This window comes from Callorhinus ursinus, unplaced genomic scaffold (genome assembly GCF_003265705.2).
Source record: "Callorhinus ursinus isolate GAN/ISIS: 27379988/994484 unplaced genomic scaffold, GSC_fseal_2.0 scaffold26, whole genome shotgun sequence".
Classification (NCBI taxonomy): domain Eukaryota; kingdom Metazoa; phylum Chordata; class Mammalia; order Carnivora; family Otariidae; genus Callorhinus; species Callorhinus ursinus.
In genome coordinates this window covers 11,899,550-11,924,461 of record NW_027397088.1, presented here as the reverse complement: position 1 = coordinate 11,924,461, position 24,912 = coordinate 11,899,550, and the positions used below count along the sequence as shown (strand labels likewise).

Genomic DNA, 24,912 nt, shown 5'->3' with positions numbered 1-24,912 from the left:
CTTTTACTGGTGTTTGAATGGGCTGAGGGTCTGAAGTGTCCAGCCAGCTTATTGTCCCTGTAGCTTACAGAATGTCATGATACATTATTTTCCCATGCATTTTGCTCCATTGTTTTTGTGTATTCTTGGCAAAAGGATTATAACTTGCTCAAAATATCCCTATTTTATGTAAGGCACCCCCATCTAACCAGGCAAGCAGCTTCCAGAGACACTGCACTTCGAAGCACATCGCAGTGTATTGGGTGTGACTTCTAGAATAGACATGAGACCTAATGCTTTTAAACAAATGTGCTATTATTAAAATGACGGTTGGTAAGGTGGCTATGCTTTTGGATTGACAATTTGTATTACCTGTCTGACCTTCAGGTTTGTGCTAGCTGGGAGCTACTTTGCTTCCTTTCTGAATTATATAGCTTCTGGCCCATCCTTTTTTAATGTGAGGTTGTAAATACTCGGTTCTGGCTAATAGCCACTGGTTAACCTCGGTGATAAATCTTTTATTCAAAAGCTATAAATCTCGTTCAAAAGCTCTAAATCAAGATGCCGAAAGTCTTCATTATAATGCATGAGTTATGGTTCTCCTTGGAAAGGTTACAACTGTGTGAAGGCACATTATTAGCTTTCTATTATTATTATTATCATTATTATTATTATTCCATTATTTCTCCATAGGAAAGAGCAGAGGAATGAATAATCCTGAAGATTCTTAATGCTTTTGACTTTAGGATGCAACCAGCAACAAATCTTCTACCTGGCAGGAAAGTTCCCATTCTTGAAGTGGCTCACGCCATATTTCCACAGTCCCTTGTTTAGAATAGTGATTGGCCTAGAGATTCCTGAGCCTGCAGTGATTCTTTCCCCCTCCTATCCCTATTGCTGAATGCATTTAGTCTCATAATAACCACCTTGCAGGGGGAAAGCAAGGAGAAAATATGTTCATACGTTTATGATTGGAAAGTACAAATGGCTGACATCAAAGCTGAATACCTCGATCTAGAAAGTGACAAAAACAACAAAGTCTAAAGTCACTTTTATTCAGTGACCTCATCGTGTTTCATTTTACTCTTATGGAGAGAAAACGTCATGGCAACTGACGAAATAAATTGTGATGGGCATTCATGGAAAAAAACCCTTCTCTTTGCCGGGTCTTACCAGTTTGAACACCCTGCCCGGTGTAAATATATGGCTGTGATTAGCTCATGTTATTAGCTTTTTTCACCAGAAAAAAACACTGATTTCTCTTACCGGCTAAATGCCAAAATGACACCTTGGGGTGACTATAAAATAAAGCAGTACCTGAAGAAATCTACTGACCCTGTCTTATAAAGCCTGTCTTCTCTCTAATAATGGACAACTCCATTTCAGGAGACGATTTTGTCATTTTAAGTTGAGGAGATGATGCAAAGGTAGAGGGATGATAAATAGTATTAAGAGTTACCATGATAATACAGGATTGTCATATTTAACCCTTCCAAAAACTCTATGAGGTGGGTGTTATTTCCAAATGTGGAAATTGTGGCACAGAGAGGCTAAGTGATTTATCCAAAGCCACACAGCTTTAAAAGTCACGGAAATGTTAATTGAACCAAAGCGATCTGGCTCCAAAACTTGTGACTTTAAACCACCATTAAAGAAAGTGACCTCCCTGAAATGTCCTTTGTGACTGTTTTTGTCCCCCAGGGAGTTTAAAACTATTTCATCTCCAGTATTCCTGCAGGATAGATTTTTTTTTTTTTTTAGCTATAACTCGACAAAGCAAAGTATAACACATGTTTGGCAGTTATTTGTTTAATCTGAGCCACTTTGGTAGTAAAACCAGATTATTATTCGATTGTAAAATCCTGGAGTCAGGAATTATCTTTGAAACCCCGTGTTGCTCTACACGCTATAAATGTAGCACAGTCAGACTTCTGTTCACTGGAGATATTTATAATTCAGCCACTATAAGATTTTTTTTTTTTTAAACCAGATTATCTGGTTTGCCTACTTCAGGAATCATAACTAGAGGGCAACCAAACCCCCACTCATTCTGCACTTTTCCGCAGCCCCAGGCTGGCCGGCTCTGTATTTAGAATAATCTTGAAAACTGTGGAATGTAAGCTATTACTGATGAACACAACGGTTCTGGTTAGCGCACATCTAGCCTAGCTTGATTCCATTTTATGGTTCTTGGTGGTGGTGTTCATGGGGAGGCTGCAGTTTCATATGGACTTTAGGTTCCATTTGTCTTAAAAGGCTTCAGTATGAGGTTCTGTGATAGTAGACTGTAAATTGCGGGGCCTGCATTTATTAAGAGCTGTCCACAAGCTCTTCTGAATATGCAAAGCATGTCCTGAAACGGGGGTAGGGCATGGTACCTCGGTGGTGGTGGTGGCTTGCCCAGGGAAGGCTCCCCTTCTGAGGGTCTGGAAGCAGATCGTTTCTGCTGTCTGCCAGGAGGGGGACTGAATCATGCATGCACGGCTGTGTTTGAGAGGACGCCCGGGACCCCGCCCACTTTGTGCAGGCCCAGGCCTGGTCAGAGCTGAGCCTACACTGCCTGTCTGGTCTCTAATAGCTGAGCAGCCTCTGTGACTTTGCCACAGTTCGGAACCCTGGGTGCCTACCCTAAAATTCTAAATTATGTTATCTAGTCTACCATTCCACAAATTCTTTTTTTTTTTTTTCCACCGAAGTATGGTCAAACAACAAATTCACTCTTCAACGTTTTGAGCCAAGAAAAAGTACAGGTGGAACTTACAACAGAAATGAGAAAACTGGATTCTGGGTTGGCTGTGGGCAAACAACGTGTGTACTGTGGAACGCTTTTGAGGGGGACTTTGATACGCCTTTTATTTTCCGGAGCTACATTGAGAGAAAATGATCGAGGGTCTTCAGGCGAGTCGACACGGTCGTTTATGACTTCGATAATTCCCCGCTCTTTCCTTGCTCTGACGTTTCGGCTTTGAATTAGGTATTCTCTTGTCAGTGATTCGTTGCACTCCATCCGAACGAGAGACTCCGGTCCCCCGTGCTCCTTTTTAAATCTTAGGTGAGATCTAGGAATTTTAAAGGCACTGAAAGATGTTTCACGAGTAACTGAATTGTTTATGGATGGATGTGTTTATTGAGCAAACCCACTGTGAGAGCTACAGAGCTTACCCACGTAGAGATCAAAGTCTTTGGAGAGCTGGAGGTGCTCTGACAATACCAAATTTAGCAAGTTGCGCAGTGCGGGACATACCAAGGATTCCTTTAGCATCCTTTCCTTACTGTAATATACATCACTCCTTTTCTCAGAATCATCAGTGGCTTCCGGTCTGCTGCTCCTACCCCTCCCCCCCCACACCCCCAGATTTCTAAAAAAACTTCCTCTCCACTTTTTCCCCTTTGCAAATTCCCTCCCCCTTGTGTGCCCTTATGACCTTGTCGTCTCTCATTTTTTCATTCAAGCAGTCCTTATGCAGCTCTACTAGCAGACTTGCGTGCAGCTCGCCTCCTCCACCCACGTAGACACGGTGCCCTTAAAACCCACCCCGTACCCCCTACCTCTCTTCTCTCTTTTGACTCTGCTGTGGGAAAGCTTGGTCTCTTGCTGCTCCCGTTCACTGGCCCCCGTCTCTCTGTCTCTGTGTCTACCCTACTGGGTTATCCTGTCACCTCCCACCGGCCAGGTCTCCTCATCCATCCACTCTATAAAACCATCAAAAGCCTGCACGTGTGTCTCCTCGACTAACCTGTAATCCCTACAACAGGCTTTAGGTTTTCCATCTCTGTCCTACTCTGTTAGCACTCCCTTACTTATTAACCCCTTCCAAGGAGTCACTATGGAAAGGCTACCTGTAACTGCCATTGGGTGCCCTGGGGGGCCATCCAGTTTTAAGGAAGCCCCACTGAAAATGAGAGCCCCCACCCTTTATTTGGGGGTAGAGGCAGATTGTTAGACAAGTCCTTGAATAAAAAGTGTGATCTAGTCTCTGTTACAGCCTGGAGGGGGCACGGCCTTGATCTTATATGTTCTTGTGGATAGAGTAGGGGCTTTGGAGAAAGGCATGTCTGTTTCTTGTGACTTATGACCTGACAGCTTCAGGAAAGGCAAGCTCTCTGAGCCTCAGTTTTCTTACCTGTAAAATAGGGATAATACCTGTGTCAGACTATTGTTCTAAGGCCCAAACAAGATAATACATGGATGTAAAGTACCACGGCTTTACCGTGGCTTTACCACGGCTCCTGGCATATAGTAAAATAGATAATGCTAGTCAGCCCCGGCTCTCTTTGCGTGGATAGGTGTTGAGAGGATAGTGTGGACCAAGACTTGGTGACAGGATTCTGTCAAAATCCCAGTTAACTAGGTAAAGATGGCTGAGTATTGTTTAGCGTGCCATGGGCTGGATGTGTAGTGTGGAAAGGCAGATGCCAGACAACAGGGGTTTACCAGCACACTGATGTGCCCCTTTGCTAATATATGAATCACTTAGGATCTCCATCCTTATTAACAAGATTTGATATACCTAAAACTACACGACTTTGCTCGTAGTCAGCACTCAACAGATACTGACTTGAATGTTGAAGGACGTAAAATACTTTTACAAATAGCTACTAAAAAGAGGTGGGTGCTTTGTTTTGTTTGTTTTTTTGCCACTAAAAGTCTTAATGCTGTATGGCATAGTGGAAAGGACCTGGGTTTTGTTGCAAATCCCACTTTTGCTACTTCAGGCCTCTGTGTCCTCATTTATAAAAAGGGAGTAATAATACTGATCTTATCAGATTGTGGCAAGGACATACTATATGAAAATCATCTATTTTTAGCACAGAGGCATGTAAAAATGGCAGCTATTATAGGATGCATTATAAAACATATATATTATATAGATATAGAAGCATTATACAGATAAAAATTTAAGAGGAAGATTTTGCTAGAATCACTTATCCATAACAAATATATTAGTGAGGACAAGAGAAAGTTATCAATGTACAAAATTGAAGGTAAAATGCTAAGGAGGTGATTTGGGGGGTATGGAAGCTCAGGGAAACTATATATTATCCTATTGCAGGAGATGTAAAATAAGAGGTCTTGGTGATCTATCTTTAGATCGTTTTAGGGTTAGAAAGAAACCTAAACAAATTGGTTTGAGATGCCAGCCACTGGGCCCGTGGCATTACTCTGCAGTAACATATAGATTTAATTACCAAGCCTCGTTGCCAAGATAAACAAGAAGGACCACTGGGAAGAAATGCTGTATTTCCAACTTAAAGCGCAGAGAATAGCTGCTGGTCTCCTAGGTGATGGATGACTGCAAAAAATATGGGCATGGAAGGGGACTTCCCCCCCCCAAAAAAAAACCCTGCTCAAAACTCCATCAATGGCACCCCCCTCCATCTTATTTACTTAGAGCATTCCAGTCATCTCCCTGTGGTCATTCGTACTGGTTAATGAGGCCGATACACGCCTGGGGAACATTACAGCTTGGCTGCAAAAGTCTGTCTTCCTGAAGAATCTTCATTTTAAGAGAAATGGACTTGGTGGTGATCCCTGCCACCGTCCCCTAGAAAGAGTGATTCTTTGAGAAGGTAGTTTTTACTTGACAATGAGATCTAGGTGAATTGAGGCATATACTTTGAGGAAGATGGAACAGGCACCCCAGAAAACATGCATGAGTTCTGACAGTCATGTTTTCATGCCTGGAGTGGGGCTGGGGCAGCTGATCATGGAGATATTAAACTTGCCAGTCAAGTGCTCCCAAATACATATGCCTGGGCCCAGTTTATTATTTAAAAAGAGCTAGTCTTTTTCCCCCCAACCTCCTCCCCAACGATTAATGGTGCTAAATGGTGTTTTAGGTGGTTCAGGAACCTTATTCCAAGGCTGGGCCCATCACTTTGGAGGTGTCTTATCTCTTTGTAAATCATGGTGTATATGTTGCAAATGAGAATTCCTCCTTATATTTCTAATATGTCAAGGTAATACATACATTACCAGAAATGTTTCTTAGTGGAATGTTGTTACCTACGCTTACCAGAAATAAAGATTGAGCAACCATGACTATGTAAAGGTGCAAGCACTGCACAGAAATGTCTGATAGGATCTTTGGAGTTGAAATTTAATTCCTTTCTTTACTCTTTTGTGTATGTGTATGTGTGTGTGTTTGAGTGTGTTTCGGGGGGAATTATTTGGGAAGCTCGATAGAAAGTTGCAGCAACCAAAATGTATATAAGCTTAAGATTTGAACCAGATCTTTCCTATTTATTAAAGCAGTATGTATTTAGACAAAATGATGTGCCCTTAATATTTTTTCTAATTTTTTTTTTTTTAGTTATGTGGAAACCTTATGCTCCTCTATGAATTAGCCTTAATCTCATTGATTTGTAGTAGTCAGTTCATTATTGTTAACTTAGCACCTCACTCCCACAGGGGATGTGGCTAACTCAGGACGCATGTAGGCTTCTCTGTCACCCAGCCCTGTGCTCTACTAAAAGAATGAGCTAGAATTCACCCCACCCCCAATAACCATAACAAGCAAAACCAGCCCACCAGGAAGCTAGTAAAGTAGACTTCTAGACGCTCCAGGCTTCTTGGTGTTGAGTCTTTAGTGTCTATCAGGACATGTCAGTAATCTGTCGATGAATTCTTTTGTTTGTTTGTTTTTTGGTTACCAGGCATTTGTGGTATGAGTCCGAGTTTGGCAGGAAATGGGTTAGTGGACCAGCAGTATTGCCTTACCACCACAACAGCATTGGCATAAGCAAAATTTTGAAGACCTCTTTTCCTTGAATGCTCCTCTGGGATAGAACTTCAAGTTATTCTCTGGTTCTCCAGCCTTCTCCACTTGGAGCCAAGTGTGTTGAGCATACCTTTAGATGGGGGAAGGGAAAGGAGCAATAAGAACACAGTGAGCTCAACAGCATTCTTTCTCTTAACCCCATTCCCTGGGAAGCCAAGACTTCTCCACGATCTCGCAGAGGCCCAGATGGCCTTAAAATATGTCTCATTTCCTTACAAAGATCATCTTGTCAATTGGAGAACATGTCCATTGACTGAATACCTATCCTTTTTTTTCTCCCAAATCCTAAATTCTACCAAGGCAGACCCATTAGGAAGATATACACTTGCATGCCTATCTTTTATTTTTAGCTTAAAATATATATAACTTCCGTGGATATGCATCCACGTTTCACAACCCAACGATGGGACATACGGTCTGACAATGGGAAAGACACTTGAAACTGGGACTGTCTTGGAAATTCGGGAGCACATGGCCACCCTAGACAGTCAACGTGAATTGATCCAAAGATCAGCCGCTGAAGGCATTATCCCTTTTCCCTTATGCCAGCTTTTTGACAGGAAATTATCTAAGAGGTGCTCCTTTTTTAAGTGAATTCAGGTGAATTTTTCACATAGAGTCATCAATACACTTTACTGGTAAATAATTAGTTGGTTCTTTTCTTTTCCCTTGCAGAAATAGGCATCTCTAGAAATGAAGGAAAGGCCCTTTTTGAAATATGGACTTCTGCGGAGAACACCTGAGAGCCAGAAGCAGTGAGGGAGATTGTTATTTCAATTGTTCTTGCTTTCGACCCAGCGGGGCGGCTCCGCGCCTCATGGCCTGCAGCGGCTGCATCAAGCCTCCTGCCTCCCTTATTAAGATCTTAATTACAGACGCAGCTTACTTCATTGCTGCAGGGAAAGAATTTAGTTTCTCTGAACTGTGTCTGTTTTTTGGTGTGGCAGGTGTAATCATGATGAGATCATTTCTGGTTTGTTTTCTTTTCCTGGAGGAATTTTTTTTTCCAAGGGGGAGGAATACAGTTCTTAAGACACAATTTCATGAGCTCATAATAGTGCAGTAATAATAACTGTGCTTTGATTTTATAGAGACCCTTTCTTCTGAAGAAATCAGAGTGTTCCGCATATATAATTTCATGATTTCTCATAATATTAGAAAGAACGTGTTCATTATCCCCATTTTGCAGGTGGGGAAATTGTGATTTCTTGGCCATTACTCTTACAGTCTGAGGACTGAGACTAGACCCTGTTAATTCAGTGAGTGTCCATTCCTCTATGCAGGGTTCTCCACTTAGCGCTGCTAACTTTTAGAGCTCGATCATTTTTTGTGATGGGAGACCATCCTGTGCATTGCAGGATGTCCTCTACCCACAGGCCACGAGCAACACACATGCATGGTGACAACTAAAAATGACTCCAAACATCGCCAAATCCCCAAATCCCCCCTAGTTAAGAATCACTGGTCTCATCTCCCCTACTTCCTTCTACTTAAAAAAAATTGCCTTACTGGTTCTATGTGACAGAAGCACAAAAATACAAGCACAGAACCATTCACTATAATTGTACCATCACTGAGGTTGAGCTTCATGTCACAGGTCCTCAGCAAGGGGAAACTTCCTCTTACATACATGGCCCTGTGTGTTCAAGTGAATACCACAAAATACTAAGAAGCATGAGATCTCACTCAGACCACATGTAAAACCATCAGACCGTCTCTAAGGCAACCTTTAGTTCTCTGAAGCCTTCCTCTGTCGTGTGTGTGTGTGTGTGTGTGTGTGTGTGTACACGTACGTGTGTGCATGCGTAATGGATATATATAATTTTATATTGATGTATATAAAATAATGGGACACGCATTTAGAACAGAACCTTAAAGAAAGCCATTTTATTCTTATAAACTGGTATATTATACGTACATGTAGGAGCTTTATATACCTAACCGCTGAACCATTTCATTTAGAGGTTTTCTTCCATTCCATGTGCTCTTGCCATATTTTCTCCCTCTTCTAGCTGAGAAGTTACAGCATCTGAAGGTTCTTCCTTGAGACCTCTCTGCAGGTGCAAGGCTGACAGCCTATGGTTGTAGACACCCTTTCAGCCATGTGTACTGGTCCATTTTTAAAAACTCTTTGAGGACCTCACAAGTGAAGTGGGATAATAGCAATCAGGCAGCGAACCTAGGTAAGGGGACATCTCAAAGAGTTGTGGGGGGGCATCCAAGGTATGTCGACTGGGTCTGTCTGGGGGGCAGGCCAGGGTTGCTAGTGTGTGTGCGTACTGGTGTTGATGGATTTAGACATTACTTCAGACCCTGAGAGCGGCATACCTTGGTGCAGGAAGATAAGATACGTGGGAATGGAAAAAATAAGATCTTTCCCTTCTTTCAAATACTTGATTAGATGTTATAACTTTCGAGCTTTGCCTTTTGAGAAATGATACTGGTTTTTGGAAATAAACTGTAATATAGTGGACTGGCGTCTCCTACTCCTTTATAACATAATTCTCATTTCACTTCCCCAAGTACCTGGAGGTTGGAGGGATTTGTCTAGACAGGCAGATAGATGTGGTCCAGTGCCAACACTGTAATGTTGGCTGAAATCCAGCTGGTTGTTTTATTGTTAATAAAAACCTATCTTTTGGGTGAGTGGGTGTCCGGCCTTCATCATTATATGGCGCCCGTCAGATTTATCTAGGGACAGAACCCTGAAAAGATTTTGTGCCTACCCCATGTTTTTGATCCTTTGCCAATATACTATACTTAAATCTCTCAAAACCAGGCAACCTGGGACAAATGCTTATAAATTCCAAGGCTTAATAACAACAGTACTAAATTCTAAGATGGAGAGGTTCTCAGGAAGCACATCCTGGTCCAGTGGAAAAAAATCCTAGATTAAGAGGGGAACCAGATGCTAGTTCTGGCTCTACTGCTAATCTAATAGATGACCCTCTGGGCTGTAAAACAAGATCGGGTTTGAATGATCTCTAGAATCCCTTCTTGGTCTAAAATTCTAGCCTAACTGGTTCTGGTCAAGCTATGGGTGACTTCTGGTTCTAACACATAGAAACAATGGCGTCCTTCCACCTTCTTTAAGACCCTCAGGAGTTGCTTAAAAAATAATCTCAAAGACCATAGAGGAATAGAAAACCGAGCTCCTGAAGACATGTGTATTGTTTCTGATCATCAGACTTGTGAGGAAATGCTACTTTCTCACTCCGGTCAGGATTCAAATTCATCCTCCACAACTGGCCAAGAAATAATAGAAGGTTACTATGAAGTCACATGTGTGCGCGCGCACGCGCGCGCGCGCGCGCACACACACACACACACACACACACACACACACACACACGCAGGCCTCCCTAACAACCCATTTGTTATTTTTTTTTAGATGAAACAAAGGATTTGCTCCAGGCTTTTGTTGGTTTCATGGTAAACAAACCCCATCATATGGATGTTTTTGTCCTGCATCAAACTTCAATCAAAGGAGAATAGGTGGCATTGTGCAGAGAAGGAAGGAAAACCAGCATTTGAAGGAACACTTATTTAATCTCACATCTATGCTGTCCATGTGATGTGACCAAATCTGGTCAGATGGAAAATTCTTTCTGAGGTCCACATATCAAAACTGGTCAAGAGCCTCAGATCTCACCAACTCTCAAGAGGTAGTGTCACTTTGGTACATGAACCCCCAAAGTAATGCAAGGTTCTAAACGATACCTCATCAAACAGGAATGGACCAATAATGGAAGAGATGTTAAGATTCCCAAATCTGGGTGCCTTGGGTCTTGACCACACACAGGACACAGCCCCACAGTGGCTGTCAGGGCTGCTGTGTGTCAAAGAGTACCTCTGGGAGACAAGTGTCTAATGCCAGATTTCTTAAAGCATTTTCCACTCAGAAGTGCTCAAAAGAGAATGCTATGGGTAAATTTCACAAGGCTAGGAAATCTAAGAAAATGTGAGGACTTGGGGCAGAGTAAATGACACGAATATTCAGAAGGTCCGAGATACTCATGTAAGCTTTGTGACCACCATAGGAGTTGAGAAGCACTTTCCAGAAAATGAAAATCATTGGCTGAAATGTGGCCTTGGTGTCAGAGAAATCTTCACAGCACATGTTGGATGCCCCTCACAGGGTATCTGAAGTATGACTAGGGAAATTCTCCTGCTGCCTTCCCATGGCTAGTTCAGATCACATAATGAACACCATGTCAGACTACAGTTGACATATATCGCCGAGAAAAAAATCTGGAAGTGATATATATTCTATCTTCTAACGCCTGAACTTTCTTGAAAGTCTCACGTCTGCTATTTAACAACCTCCAGAGAGGATTCAGCTCCAAAAATTCAACAGCCCAGATCATCCAGTGAAAAAACCCAGGTGTAAACCAAGTATTCCAAGAATCAAAATCCAGACACTTGTAGATATCCATGTTTTCTGACTATTACCTTCTTTGGGGAAATTCCACATTTCCCTATAACCCAAAGATTATGGTGGGGGGAAGCCAAAGTGGTTTGATCGCCCTCAGACCGAAGCTGATTTTTGTCAGCAGGCACATGAGCCTTTCTTTCTCTTCCCCAGTGTGTCCTGAGACTAACCTTGATGATGCTCATTCCTTAGCTACTTCCTTTAGGACTGATTTCCTTGACAATGGCCATTTCCTTCCTTACTGTGCCTGTTTCTCAGGATCTGTCCACTGTGTGTATGTGTGTGTGCACGCCCGTGCGTGCACAAGAACCCCACCAGAGTCCAGGCCAAAAGTCTGGGAAGTTGGGTACAGGAAAGTCATGTGGTTGAGAATGTGGCAGCCCTAAGGTCTTGGCAGGAGCTCCTATGTGATAAATATAGAATGAAGTAAAAATAATAAGAGGAAGTCGGGCCATTGATGATGCTATCAGTCCTAATGGGGTGACACATCAGCCATTGTGTTCATTTCTCTTCAAAGAACAGTATGAATGGTCATGGAAATTATAAGTCACACCTCTTTGTATTTGGGAAAGCAGATAGTTTCCCTGGCAGTGGGAGTAATAATAAGCTTTCTTGACATTTTGATAGCAACGAAAAAAAAAAAAAAGGCAGGGAAGAGTGGGGGATGGTGTGGAAACTGTCATATGACCTAGAGCTCTCTGTACCCAGTGTTCTGGCTAGTCCTGTGGTATTTTATTCCCACTCCTCAGGCACAACTGAACCAGGAACAGCAGAACCCAACATCCTGGCAAAGCATGAATGGTGCCCAGTCACCTGCTGCCAGATGGAGGTCACTGCACTGGAGGGAGAAAAAGCTCTTCCAAAGATGACTATATTTAATCTGGCTGGGATGGTCAGCTCCTCCTGGCCTTCCTGTTTGCTCAGTGGTTGTGGTCACTAGACTCAAGCTCCCATCTACGTCATCATCCTGTTTAATGGGGGCGGGGGCACTTTCCTGCTTGCCATCTTCCACATTCTCTGGCTGTGAGGTCTGGACATGCCATTCATCTTTCTGGTTCCGTTAGTTCATCTTCCTATGTCCATCTGAAAAGTTTTACCAAGTATCTTGCTGATGTCTCTAGAAAACAATTTCACCTTCTCTGTAGAGAGCCAGGAAATCAGAGTCCAGAATCCATTTCAAGTTAGCAAACATTTAGTGAGGTACATTTTGCTTCAGACACTGGGCTCAAGTTCTGGAAATGCCAAAGGAATAGGCCAGCCTCCCTGAACTTCAGGAGTTCACGGTCTTGAATGGGATATTACAAGTCATACTGAGAGAAATACTATTACAAAGAACTGGAAAGGGAAACCAGCAGATATGTTTGGAAAGATAACTCTTCTGGGGAAGGCGGAAGATAGATTTTGAGGTGGGAGAAGGTAAATGCAGGAAAACCAGTTGAGAAGCAATTGCTGGACTCCCAATAGAAGGTTGTTAAAGGCCTGAACTAGGAAAGACAGTGAGGAGGAAGACGGGGGCCAAACTGATTGGGTTCGAGATTGTGAAGAGACTCAGCAAACCTCTGAGCCTCCTATCTTCATGCGTGCTGTGAACTAAGAGAGAGAAAGCAGGAGAAAGGGGTTTTCACACGCAACAAGTGTAAACTTGTTGAGTTAGCGGTGAAGATACCCATTAGCCAGTTGGAGATATGGGACCAGAGTGCGGAAGAAACTTCTAGGCTGGAGCTATGGATCTGTTATCTGGTGTGTTTAGATGCCATTGGTGGGATAAGATTTCCTCTAGAGACTGAGCATGTAAAGACGAGCAAAGAACAGAGGGATCCCTTAGGAACATGATTAGTCTGTGAAGAAGAAGGTAGATGAGTGGTCATGAGAATAGAAAGAAGAAACCAGAGGTGGAATCATGGGAGCCAAAAGAGAGCTTCAAGAAAGACTGAGGTGGGGGGATCAATGCTAGAGGCTGCTAGAGTTAGGGTTCCCTAAAAGAGAATTTATAACTCTAAATGCTGATTTCCAATCCTAACTAGAACCACAGCTTTGGGAGCACATGCATTTGACTTTGTTGAATACTATCCCAATTCTGGAGCTGGAGGCCCTGAATTCTTGCCCCAGCTCTGTGACCTTCTTGCCAGGTGGCTTGGCAAATCATTAACCCCTCGAGCCTCTTTTCTCATTTGTAAGGTAAAGGAGCTGGAGTGTAATTGAAGTTCCTCTGGCTTTCAACTTCTGTGCCCCAACTGTTCTGGCGCTCTGCCAAGCCCTAGTTGCATTTCTAACTGCCACCCTCCTGAGGCTAACCATCCAACTGGCTATAGAAGGACATAGCTCTCTTATCTCTCCTAGTTTTGTTTCTCTGTTGACCTTTTCTGCCCTAGAGATAAATATCCTGGGGTGGGTGGGAGAAAGAGGAGATCTTGAATAGACAAACCCCTTCTCCTGGGTTTTTCTAAGATATTCAGATAATCACCCTTCTGGCTTTGTGGCCTTAAGGCATCACACCTCCCACCCTGAAGGAGGAGGTCCCTCTACCTTCTCCTATCCAGACAAATTAACTCTTGATCTGCCTATCAACTCCATGCACTCTTGTTTTTGGGGGGTTATTTTATTTTATTTTATTTTATTATGTTATGTTAGTCACCGTACAATATATCATTAGTTTTTGATGTAGTGATCCATGATTCATTGTTTGCGTATAACACCCAGTGCTCCATGCAGTATGTGCCCTCCTTAATACCCATCACCCGGCTAACCCATCCCCCCACGCCGCTCCCCTCTAGAACCCTCAGTTTGTTTCTCAGAGTCTATCGTCTCTCATGGTTCATCTCTCCCTCCAATTTCTCCCCTTCATTTTTCCCTTCCTTCTCCTAATGTCTTCCATGCTGTTCCTTACGTTCCACAAATAAGTGAAACCATATGATAATTGACTTTCTCTGCTTGACTTATGAATGAGATGGTTTGTGTTCTGGCTGACGTTAATTTTGCTGTTATCTTCTCGAATGAACTCTTGCCCCCAAAGCACCAAGCGTTTTCAAAAGCCAAGCTCCTCACCCATTTTTTCCCCACTTTCTGATGGCTTGGGCTCTGCTGAAATCTAAAGAGATATACCCATAATTCATTCAGGAGTAATCAGAGTAGTAGTAGTAATAATAATATTTTGTCTCGGTCTCTTGAGGGCAATCAATAGTTTGATTATTGCTCTTTGCAGGCAAATATTCCATAAGAGGTTACAGTGACCACAACTCATTATTAATTAAGAGAAATACTGCAAGATACAGTTTTCCTGATATATAGTTGTGAGCAAGAGAAATATCAGCTATGGTAGCATAATTTAGAACAGGACCCAACCCTTGATGGAGACCTGACTGGAGTCTGAGTTGGGAGGGAGCCTAAGGCCAAAGTGCCATCCAGCAAATTAAATAAGTTGTCACAATAGTTTCCTAAGCCTCCAGCAGTGTTAAGGTACTTGACTTGGATTAACTCATTTCATCCTCACAGTAAACCTTCCTCATTTTACCAATGAGGAAGTTAAGGCACAAAAGGAAATAATCTATTCTATAGACATGACAAGAATTGTCATCTTCAGAACTTTGCTATATAATGGAGTTGAGCCCAGTTAGGAGGACACTGTGTGGCTCAGAGTTGTGGAAAGAGAACTGAACCAAGAGACCATAGTCCCATTCCCATCTTTGACACCAACAGTGTGGCTTTGGGCAAATGATGAACTGGCCTCCCCAGAGTTGTTTCTTTTTCTGTAAAACAGGGAGGTTGGGTCTGGTGTTCTCTAAAGGTCTCTGGAAGTGCACGTAACCTTCCGTATGGGAGAGGGAGAGATTTAATATCTGTGTAGCTTGCACAGATATTAAATCACTCACTCCTGTTCAGCCAAGGCTGAGAATATCTGTCACTGTGTGAAGTGTCAGCCTAGCACTTGGGTGCATGCCACCAACGGTCATGCCAAGCAAGCTCTGTGGGCAGCAGGGAGGACTAAAGTCTCACCTCTGTGGGCAGCAGGGAGGACTGCTGGGGAATCATGGACAACCCGTCAGGTTAACTCACCTTGGGTTAGTTAGCGAGGACAACAGTCTCTGAAAGTTTTCCCGGAGAAACAGCTCTTGGGGCACATCCTTGAAGCATTAGCATGCTGCTTCCCAGGTGGTGGGAAGGTCAGGGGGTCAGGAGATGAAGAACATCCAGAACGACTCTCACATGGGGGATTTCTAGCTGCCTCCCATCAAGCACGGTCCAGTGCCCCACTTCAGTGCTGCATGGAGTCCCATGGCACTGACCCAACTCCACTGCCTCCAGCTTATTTGTGCTGATTAGGTCTGTAGTCCTTTGCCTTTCTACTATTTTCTGTTTCTTTTCTTTCCCTTCTTCGTAGCCACTAGAATCGTACAGTTACCCCCCCCCCTCAGCTTCCATAGAACTGGCCCTAACTCTATCACTTCTGATTTCATCTTGGGCTTTTTTACCAGCCATTCCCAATCATTGAATAAGGCCCCAGTGAAAGGGACAGAGACCAGAGTGCTCGGCTCTCTCCCTACTCTGTAATCACAATACAATTCTGGTAGAGTGATCTCCCTCAGATTACTTTGGTACAAAGGACCAGAATCTTACCCATAACTCTATGACTTTTCTTTTAAGTTACACAACACTCAAAAAATGGAAGAAGAGAAACAGATTTTAGGGATATGACACATCCTTAAGTGGTTCCTCAAGCCAGGATAGGATGCTGCATGATTTTATCTTCATGTATGTGTATTTTTGTTAGGAAAAACCCTAAAGCTTCCTAGCATATAAATACTAAGTAAAACCTTCACCTAGTTTCCCTTGAGCTTCCCTTACTGCTCACCTGTCTACATTATAGACTTCTTGGATCTCAAAACTGTCAAGAACAAGAATTTCAATCTTATTCTTAAAAAAGCATCCTCAGGCTCCCTGGGTACTCACCTCTATGGCTTGATCTCCTTTTCTTAGGTTAAGTAGTTGCACTAAGAAGATTAACAGTAAGGGTAGGACCCCCTCTCAGGTAGTGAGGGGCGGGGAGCTGCCTTACATAATGCAGCGCCCCCCACCCCCCGCTCCCAGAGAGGAGGCCTAGCGCACAGCACAAGACTGTGGTTATGGGGCATAGTACAGGGGGAGATGATTAATGTATGTCAGTTCTAAAGGAATGAAAAGCAAGGGGCTAAGAGATCAAGTCCATGTTTCTAGAGAAGCAGGGGGGCGGCGCAGAAATCCAAACAACTGCCAAAAATTCCATGAAAATGTAAAGTCCTAAACATGCTCCACCCAATAGGCAGTTCCTCCTCCCACAAATGATCATCATCCCAGTGACTCAAGTGCATCCAGACACTTTAGTGAAGCACCAGAGAGATCACTTTTAGTTTTCCAAGTGCTTGTGATGAATTTATAGCATCCCGACTCCTCTGTGTGCTGGGAAGGGGCAGGCATGTGGTGATGGCTGCCATCATACTGCAAAACATGACTAACGCCAATAAATGAAATCTACGGAGCCTTTGAAAGGCTTCCAAGAATGTCAGCACGTACTGCTTGCCCACTCTCTGCTGAATGCCTACTTTGGCTGTCTGCTTATTACTGAATGTGCCAGACAGGCCTTCATACAAAGGGAGAGAGTGTTTTGGGCCCATGAAAGGGGAAGGCAGAGTCTTTCTGATGTGAATGGTGAGATTCAAGAAGTACGGGGCTGGGGGCGGGGAGTGGCAGGGTGAGGAGGGGCCTTCAGGAAAGGTATGAATAAAAGACCAAAAAAGAAAGTGGTGACATCTACCTACATGCAGTAAATTCTTCATCGCTCCCTGCCATCCAATCTGGAGATGTACTGTCTACTACTACTGTCACCTATGCTCCATGCTTGATTATCATGGAAAAAATACTTGCCTGTCGATTCTCCCTGTATCCAAGGACTTCTTGATCAACTGAGAATAGGAATTTGTAAGCCCTGCCAAGGCATATATAAGTCTACTTCTGTTTCCATTTTAACACCAGATATAAATGCCATGTGTACCGTTTGTTATTTGGGATTTTCTTTGACTCTTTCTGCCTCCAGTATATGAAAAGCTTGAGAAATGTCTGCTGTGGCACATCTTGGAATATTTTATTCTTTAAGCTGGCTTTAAGAAAGGAAGAAAAGTGTTTTTGTATAGTGAACTCTTTACCAGTGCTACTCATAATCCCTTGGCACAGCATCTAGTGCTGGAGGAAAGAACTCTTGGGGTGTTCTGAGCTTCGCCGAGGAGACAGTCTGATGTCATTGGTGGCAGACATAGGACGTATGTATCTGTGTTTTGTCTGCACCACCTGTTTTTCTCTTTACAGGCTATTGTTCATATTTGTTCTTCTCTCCCTTCCAGGAAGTGTGCGCCTCCATAGGAGCATGGACTTTCGGTGTTTAAAGGACTGAGCTAGCATTCTAACGTGATTTCCCTCTGTTCTCTTCTTCCTAGAATCTTATGGCAAGGGCCTTATACGACAATGTCCCAGAGTGTGCTGAGGAACTGGCCTTCCGCAAGGGAGACATCCTGACTGTCATAGAGCAGAACACAGGAGGACTGGAAGGATGGTGGCTCTGCTCCTTACATGGTCGACAAGGCATTGTCCCAGGCAATCGGGTGAAGCTTCTGATTGGCCCCATTCAGGATACCCCCTCCAGTCAGGACCAGCCTACTTCTGGGCTAATGCACCAGACCTTTGGCCAACAGAAGCTCTATCAAGTGCCAAACCCACATGGTGCCCCTCGAGACACCATCTACCAAGTGCCACCTTCCTACCAACATCAGGGAATTTACCAGGTCCCCACTAGCCATGGTACCCAGGAACAAGATGTGTATCAAGTACCACCATCAGTGCAGAGAAGCATTGGGGGAGCTAATGGTCCCCACTTAAGCAAAAAGGTGAGTGAGCGACCTACTGGATTTTTGTTTCTACTTACTTGTTTCCATTGCACTCAGAGCGGTAGAAATGTTCCCAGAACAGAAACTTGAAACTTGCAAGAAGTAAATATATCTTCCAAAGAGTAAGTATACCTACATACCTGAACTTGAGCATTGGTTCTGCATCATTTTTCCATTCATTGGTCAGCAAAACTTTGTTCCCATGTCATTATAAGTTCTTGTGTCATTCCAGATCATACTGGATCATTAAGTTGTTTCTGTCTTTCTGATAGATCTGCTTTTAGACCTAGGTTCTACACTCAAATAGTTTCCAGTCTTTTCTGTTTCCTCCTTGAGCGGTACAAGGCACCAAATTTCGCATAAGTACAATGATGCAGAAAGGACTCTCCTTTCACCAAAAGCTGAATCATGACCCCACTGGACTGGGCTGCACAGAGAACCCACCAAAAGTAAAGGGAGCAAAGAAGCTTGAAGTGGGTCATGCCAACCAACTTTTCTGTAGAGTTGTTAGTTTCAAGGTTGTCCAATTAATACATATGGATACTAGTGAATTTAGAAAGGAGCCATCCTCTTGTCGTTCAGGTAATTCCTATAATAATGCCGAGCCAGTGGGTGAAAACAGTAGAGCTAGAATAGTTAGGAAACCATTTTGTTAAAAAAAAAAAAAAAAAAGGAAGTACCGCTTCAGCACTCTGTATCATTCCAAACGTCACAACAATTTGACATAAATAGAAATTTGTTCATCAAATTAATTTTAACCATTTAGTATATATATATTTTAATTTTTTTAAAAGTAATTTCTACACCCAACATGGGGCTTGAACTCACAACCCCAGTATCAAGAGTCACATGCTCTACCAGCTGAGCCAGCCAGGCAGACACCCTTCATTTAGTGTATTTCTGATGCTTGTGATACAGTGATGAACTAAAGAGTGAACAAAGCCTTCATGATGCTTACATTGTAGTGGGGAGACAAGCAAACACTGTAATGTCAGGTGGAAATACACACTGGAAAGAAAATAAGGTTAGTCAACTACGGGAGTAATAGCCAACACCAAGATCATGCTTATGTGAGCATTACAAGGGAGGACTTTTCTCTTTCGTTTGCCGGCAAATTCCAAGGGTCTACAATGGGTCCTTTGAGGTTTGGTATTAAGAATGTGCTGATTTAATGGAATAAGAAAGAAGGGAAGACGCAGTTAGATACAAGAAGGAGCTTGCTGGCTCCAAGAACACTACATATGCGTGTGTCCTGGCTCAAGAAAATCTAATACAAAGGCTGAATTTACAAACCCAGGTCAATTACGGAATATCTACTTGCATGATAATGGAATTCTCTGCTGGACAAAAGAGGGGGGAGAATCACTGTTGGATTCCTTAAAATAACAAAACCATGAATGTATTTTCAAATCACCTTTTATACAAAAGGTACGTACTACACACCATTGCTCAAGAGCACCTGTGTTGCATAAGCCAAGCGCAGGCATATGAGAAGAAGTGGTAACTTGTTTTGCCCAGGACAATGATCACTGTCTGGAGGCAAAGTGACTCCATCATGACCTTCCAAAGTCCTTCTTACCCCAGGGACTTTAGATTCAAAGGGAAAGCCAAACCAAGCCCCTTTATCTCCAGAGGGAAAAAAAGAACAGTTGAAAGGTGTAACTATAAATAAATAATTTCTCTCATTCTAAGTCCTGGTTGTTTGCACCTTAAAAATAGCTCTCCCTCATCTGAGCTAGTGTGAGGCAGACAAGGGAGACCAGAACAGGAAATGCTTGGCTGAAAGTTGGTGGGGTCTAAACTTTCATCACAGTTTATTTTGGCAGGAAGGTGACATGTTTTCCTTTTTAGACTCAACCTTTTTAGTTCCAAGTCTGAAAAGCACTTCAGACTCCTTCCCATTTTATTTGCTGGAACTGCACTGCAGATTTGCTCCTTGACCCTCCAACCTTTTAAAGAGGAGAGACTTTGACCACGCCTTCCCTTGGATTGATGCTGGGGTGTGCACTCGAACTCAATGTTTTGTTTGTTTGTCTAATTCTAAAATCAGTGGAACATTTTATGCTTACCAAAAGGTAGATGATTCCTGGAGGAGGAAGCCAACTTCTGAATCGCACCTCTGCCAGCCTTCCAGGGGAGGACTTTACCAGAACTGAGAAGTAGATAATGCCTGCAGTGCTAAGCTTTGCGCCGTGGGGTGTCCAAAGTGGTAACATGGCAGCAAGGATGGGAAGGGCGGGAGGGAATGGTCCTGGCTCCTCCCTGCCAAACACCAAGTGTTCTGCAGGATATCCTGACCTCAACTTGAACGTCATCCGAGTGCCTCTGGTCCCCTCGGCTGACCCCCTTCATCATGTCCACTGGGCCACTGGCGCGAACCTCCATGGGTATGAGGAGGAGAAACTTCTTCCTTCCCTTCTTCCTCTTTTCTCTCTCCCTCCCTCCCTTCCCTCCTTCCTTCCTTCCTTCCTTCCTTCCTTCTCTCCTTCCTTCCTAGTGGAGATGGCTTGGCTGCTAAAAGGTAATTTTAACCTTCTAGATAATAGTTGTTTAAAAAACTTCTGTCAACATCTTCCTCTGTGTAGGGTCTTCTCAGTGGGTGAGAATCACACTAGTGACGTAAGCCAAGGCCCCCAGAGTTAGTCTCAGTACAGCAAGAGTCAGGCAGGCTTTCTGGGTTTTGTTTTTGTCTTCGGGCTTTTTTTTTTGTTTTTCATTTGTTATTGTAGCTGACTTAGTGAATAGCCCTAAACCCATTTTTCTCTTTACTTTCCCATCGGTAAAATGGTGGTAAGCCCAGAACTAGACATTTCTGGAAGTTTAAGCTATGGTCCTTTAAAGCTATTAAAGAAGAAAAGAAAGAGGAGGTGGATCTTGTTCTAAACCATGGAAGTGTGGTTTAAAATGTTTAGAGAACATACGAATCATTTGGAGAGGTAGGGAAGGTGAGCTGAAATGCAGACTTCCAGGCCTTTCCCACCAGGAATTCTAATCCTGCGGCCTGGGAATCTGCCCTGGGGTGAGCTCGTTAGCTAGTTCTGGGGGAGGTGACCCAGGACTGCATTTGAGAAACACTGTGAAGTGACCATGATGGGGGGTTGGATATGTTCCAATCTGATTGTGATTCGGGACTTTCCATAGTTAAAGATGCCCTTGATGTTGCTACAGACTGTGGGCTTCAGGAGTTTTATCCACAACAGTTTTTTCCATGAATGAATCATTTAAGAGGGAAAAAAAAAATTCTGCCTTCTATCACTTCAACTTTGCTCTTTGGGAAACTGCAGCCTCTACCCACCTAAGATGCCTCTACTCATCTCAACCACATTAAGTGCCATGTATCACTTATTATACCAGCAGTTAGAAAAAGGAAGATATTCATGTCATCTCCACCCTTTTATGAAACAAGACAGCATGAGTATGGTGCAAAGAGCATGGGCTTTGGGGTTAGGCTGACCCCTGGCTCTCTTCCTTCATAGCTGTCAATCCCTTGGCAAGTTCCTCAACTTCCCTAGGCTTTGGTTTCTCCATCTGTAAAATGGGACTAATCACAACTACCTCACAGAGTTCTTGTGAGAATTCAATAGAACAACATACAGGAAGGACCTGGCCCAAGGCTTAGCACGGCGGGGGCTTAAAAAATTAGTTCCTCTCCCTTGTTTGTCTTTCCTTCCTCAGAGTTTGTTTTGAACGGCCTCAGCCCTGTTTGTGTTTCTGATTGTGCATCAAATATGCAAATACTTCCCTGCTAACACATAGGCTGTTCCCTCTGAGTGCAGGGCTCGCTCTCTCTTGGGTTCTACAAGAACTTTGCACAGAGTGGAAAAGAACTCTTAGTTATCTGGAAACCATATACACTGACACCTTTCTTAATTTCATTGGTCTTTTGCCCTGTGGGTTTCGGGTGCAGTGCCGTTTTATCCGTTAGGCATTATGGGCAGAATGCCCAGGACCTGCAAGAATGTTTGAGGGCCCCCCTCCCCCCCAAAAAAATTTTGACTCCAAAGTATGAAACACAAAATATATAATATTAATATATATTAATATAAATATAATAATTATATATTATATATAATTTATATAGTTAATATATAATTAATATAAATATATTTATATGCAAATATGATTAATAAACATTTAGACAAATGTGTAGGAAACAACATAATGTCAGCCTCATTAATTACTACATTTAGAGCTCAGAGCTACTTTATTACATTTGAAAACAATTTGTAGGTTAGATTCTTCTCACTTTGCAAAGATTTCTAAATATACCCTGTGATGGCCAAGAACTCACAGGCAATTTTAAATTAACTGAGTTACTCACAGTCCAATAATTTGAAAAGCTAAATTATGTATATTTTTTAATGTTCTCAATTCTTTAAAAGCAAAAATTCTACTTACTAAGGGACTGTGGCTGAGAATGAGGCCCCCAAAGGTCCAAAAGCCTAAGGGCCACAAAGGTCTAAAATAGCCTCATTTTTCTACTTCAAAGATTAGTAAAACTGCCGCCTGAGTTCATCCATTCTGTGCCTTGATCTGCATGGAGAATGATATGTGTTTCTCTGCTTATTTTTGGACACATCATTTTTATTCTAACTGATGGAATTAGGTTTGTTTTGCATCCTTCTGAAGATCAGTTTTGAGCTAAATTATAAGCCCCATTACGGCAGGCAGGGGCCTGGGCTGTTGTTTACATATGGCATTTCCATGTATGGCATTTCCTGCTATAGGCCACACTCACAGCAAAGTGTCAGCACACGGATGACAGCCAATGAACGAAGGAATGAGGCAGAAGCAAGAAATGAAGCATGTAATTTGAGTTGGCCTTTAAGTAAACTGAAAAGTGGTTCTGATCTTATCACCCATCGGATTTACACACTGTTCAAATCTTATCGTCCAGTTCCTTACGATCTCTTATGACCTATGTCAGATTCTACATGGTAGCTTTCCCCTAAGAAGGATGTTGGGGATTGCCACCATCTTTTTTCTGTAATCATAACTATCTCTACACAACAAGTGAGCATTCAAAGCATGACTGATGTAAAGTTCAGCGTGTCTGAGCGCGTACCTATGTATTTGAGAGAGTGCACGTGCATGAGCATGGGGAGGGGCAGAGGGAGAGGGAGAGAGAATCTCAAGCAGACTCCCCACTGAGTGAGGAGCTCGATGCGGGGCTCGATCTCACAACCTGGAGATCATGACCTGAGCTTGAAATCGAGTCGGACGCCTAACCGGATATGCCACCCAGGTGCCCGAGAGCCTAACTTCTATGCATTTTGCCCAGTGTAGACAAGATTAGTTGACTCTTCCATGGCCACTTAAAGAGGAGAACAATACTATTTTTACTGGGGAGCAGAGCTTCCTTTGCATATTCTGTGATTTACCTAGAATGACTTTTCTCCTCCATTCTATCTGTAAACTCTTATTCATACTTTAAAGCCCATGTCAATGTTCATCTCTTCTGTGAAGCTTCCTGTCTGCACCCCAGCCGTTTTCTCCCTCCTGTTTTGTCCCCAAAATATGTCGTCCTCTTCACTTAATCTCAAGGGAAGCTCATGGGTTCATTAAAACCAATGGCCGTTACAATGGGCATGATGGGCCAGGCTGGGGGCCAGTACCGTTTTGGGGGTGGCACTCAGAAAACTCCAGATTTATCTAAACCCCATGACATCATCTTTAAAGACCATGTCCTACCTTCCAAAATGGGACAGAGCCAAATGTTGTCAGGAAATGATTAAAAGATTTTTGCCAGGTCTTCCAGGCCCGTTCCTGAAAGGTAACATAAGAACCAGAAATAGATTCACTATAACATTTGTACCTTCTTAGACACTGAGTCATCGCGAATTACACACATACACACAGACGCACGCACACACACACACACCCTCACCCAAAGTCATTGGATGGGAACAGAGGACTTCCCTTATTGGGATGTGAAGCATTGCAAAATCTGGTTGCCCGGAGCAACATTCAGTTACCAACCAGCTAACTGCTATATATTAGCAGTATGATTTGTCTACCAACAAGTAAAAATAGATTTAGAGGAAATGAAAGCGCCCCGAGAAGATAAACTCTGACTACACTTCACTTTCCTTTGTTCCTTTCCAATACACACACAGACACACACACACCCCTTGAAAACAGAATCAGAGTTTGACAGGGCACAGAGTACCTCTGGTTTCTTCACTTATAAACTCCATAAAGTAGGACCATGTTTCAAAATTGTGCATCTCTATATAAAGATAATCTGAATTTAAATTATTTTTCCCCTCAATACATGGCTTTTGGGGCTGTGTGGAGAAGTGAACGTCCATCTAAATTCCTTGCCCTCAAAAGTCAAGATGAATTCTACATCCTACACAGAACTGGAGGTCCTTGAGCACTTAAGGGCAGGACTTTATGAGCTCACTTTGAAAACGAGAAGTCTCTCCTCCCAGCCGAGCCACCCACGCCAGGGGAATGAGCAAACTGGAACACCTCCCTAAAAATGTACAAAGGCCTTTTTTGTTTGGTCAATGCCAAGGCCTTCTAACTCAGTTGCAATTTGTCATAAAGCTCACAGATAGTGCGTATTTCTAAAAGTGCATCAATAACTTCTTGTAAACTCACACCAGAGCAAGCAGAGGTAATCTTCCTTCCTTTTTCAATGATTTCATGCTAAGCCACTGTGCTTATCAGAGTGAATGGGTCAGATATTGTGTGTGGTGTGATGTCTGGCTGAGTGGATAATGCTGTATTTGTGAGGGAGAAAAAAGAATACATTTATTTATTTGATTTGATGACAAAACTCAGACTTAATATTGGTAGAACA

At 42.9% G+C, this 24,912-nt stretch overlaps 1 protein-coding gene across 4 annotated transcripts in view; it reads left to right on the top strand.

Moving 5' to 3' along the window:
• The window catches only part of NEDD9 (neural precursor cell expressed, developmentally down-regulated 9), a 178,298-nt gene that overhangs the window by 132,890 nt on the left and 20,496 nt on the right, over positions 1-24,912 (top strand). For all 4 annotated transcript variants that reach the window (XM_025890955.2, XM_025890953.2, XM_073877574.1 and 1 more), the window contains one exon: positions 17,658-18,104. In XM_025890955.2, coding sequence (XP_025746740.1) covers positions 17,658-18,104 — 447 coding nt within the window. The remainder of the gene's footprint in view (positions 1-17,657; positions 18,105-24,912) is intronic.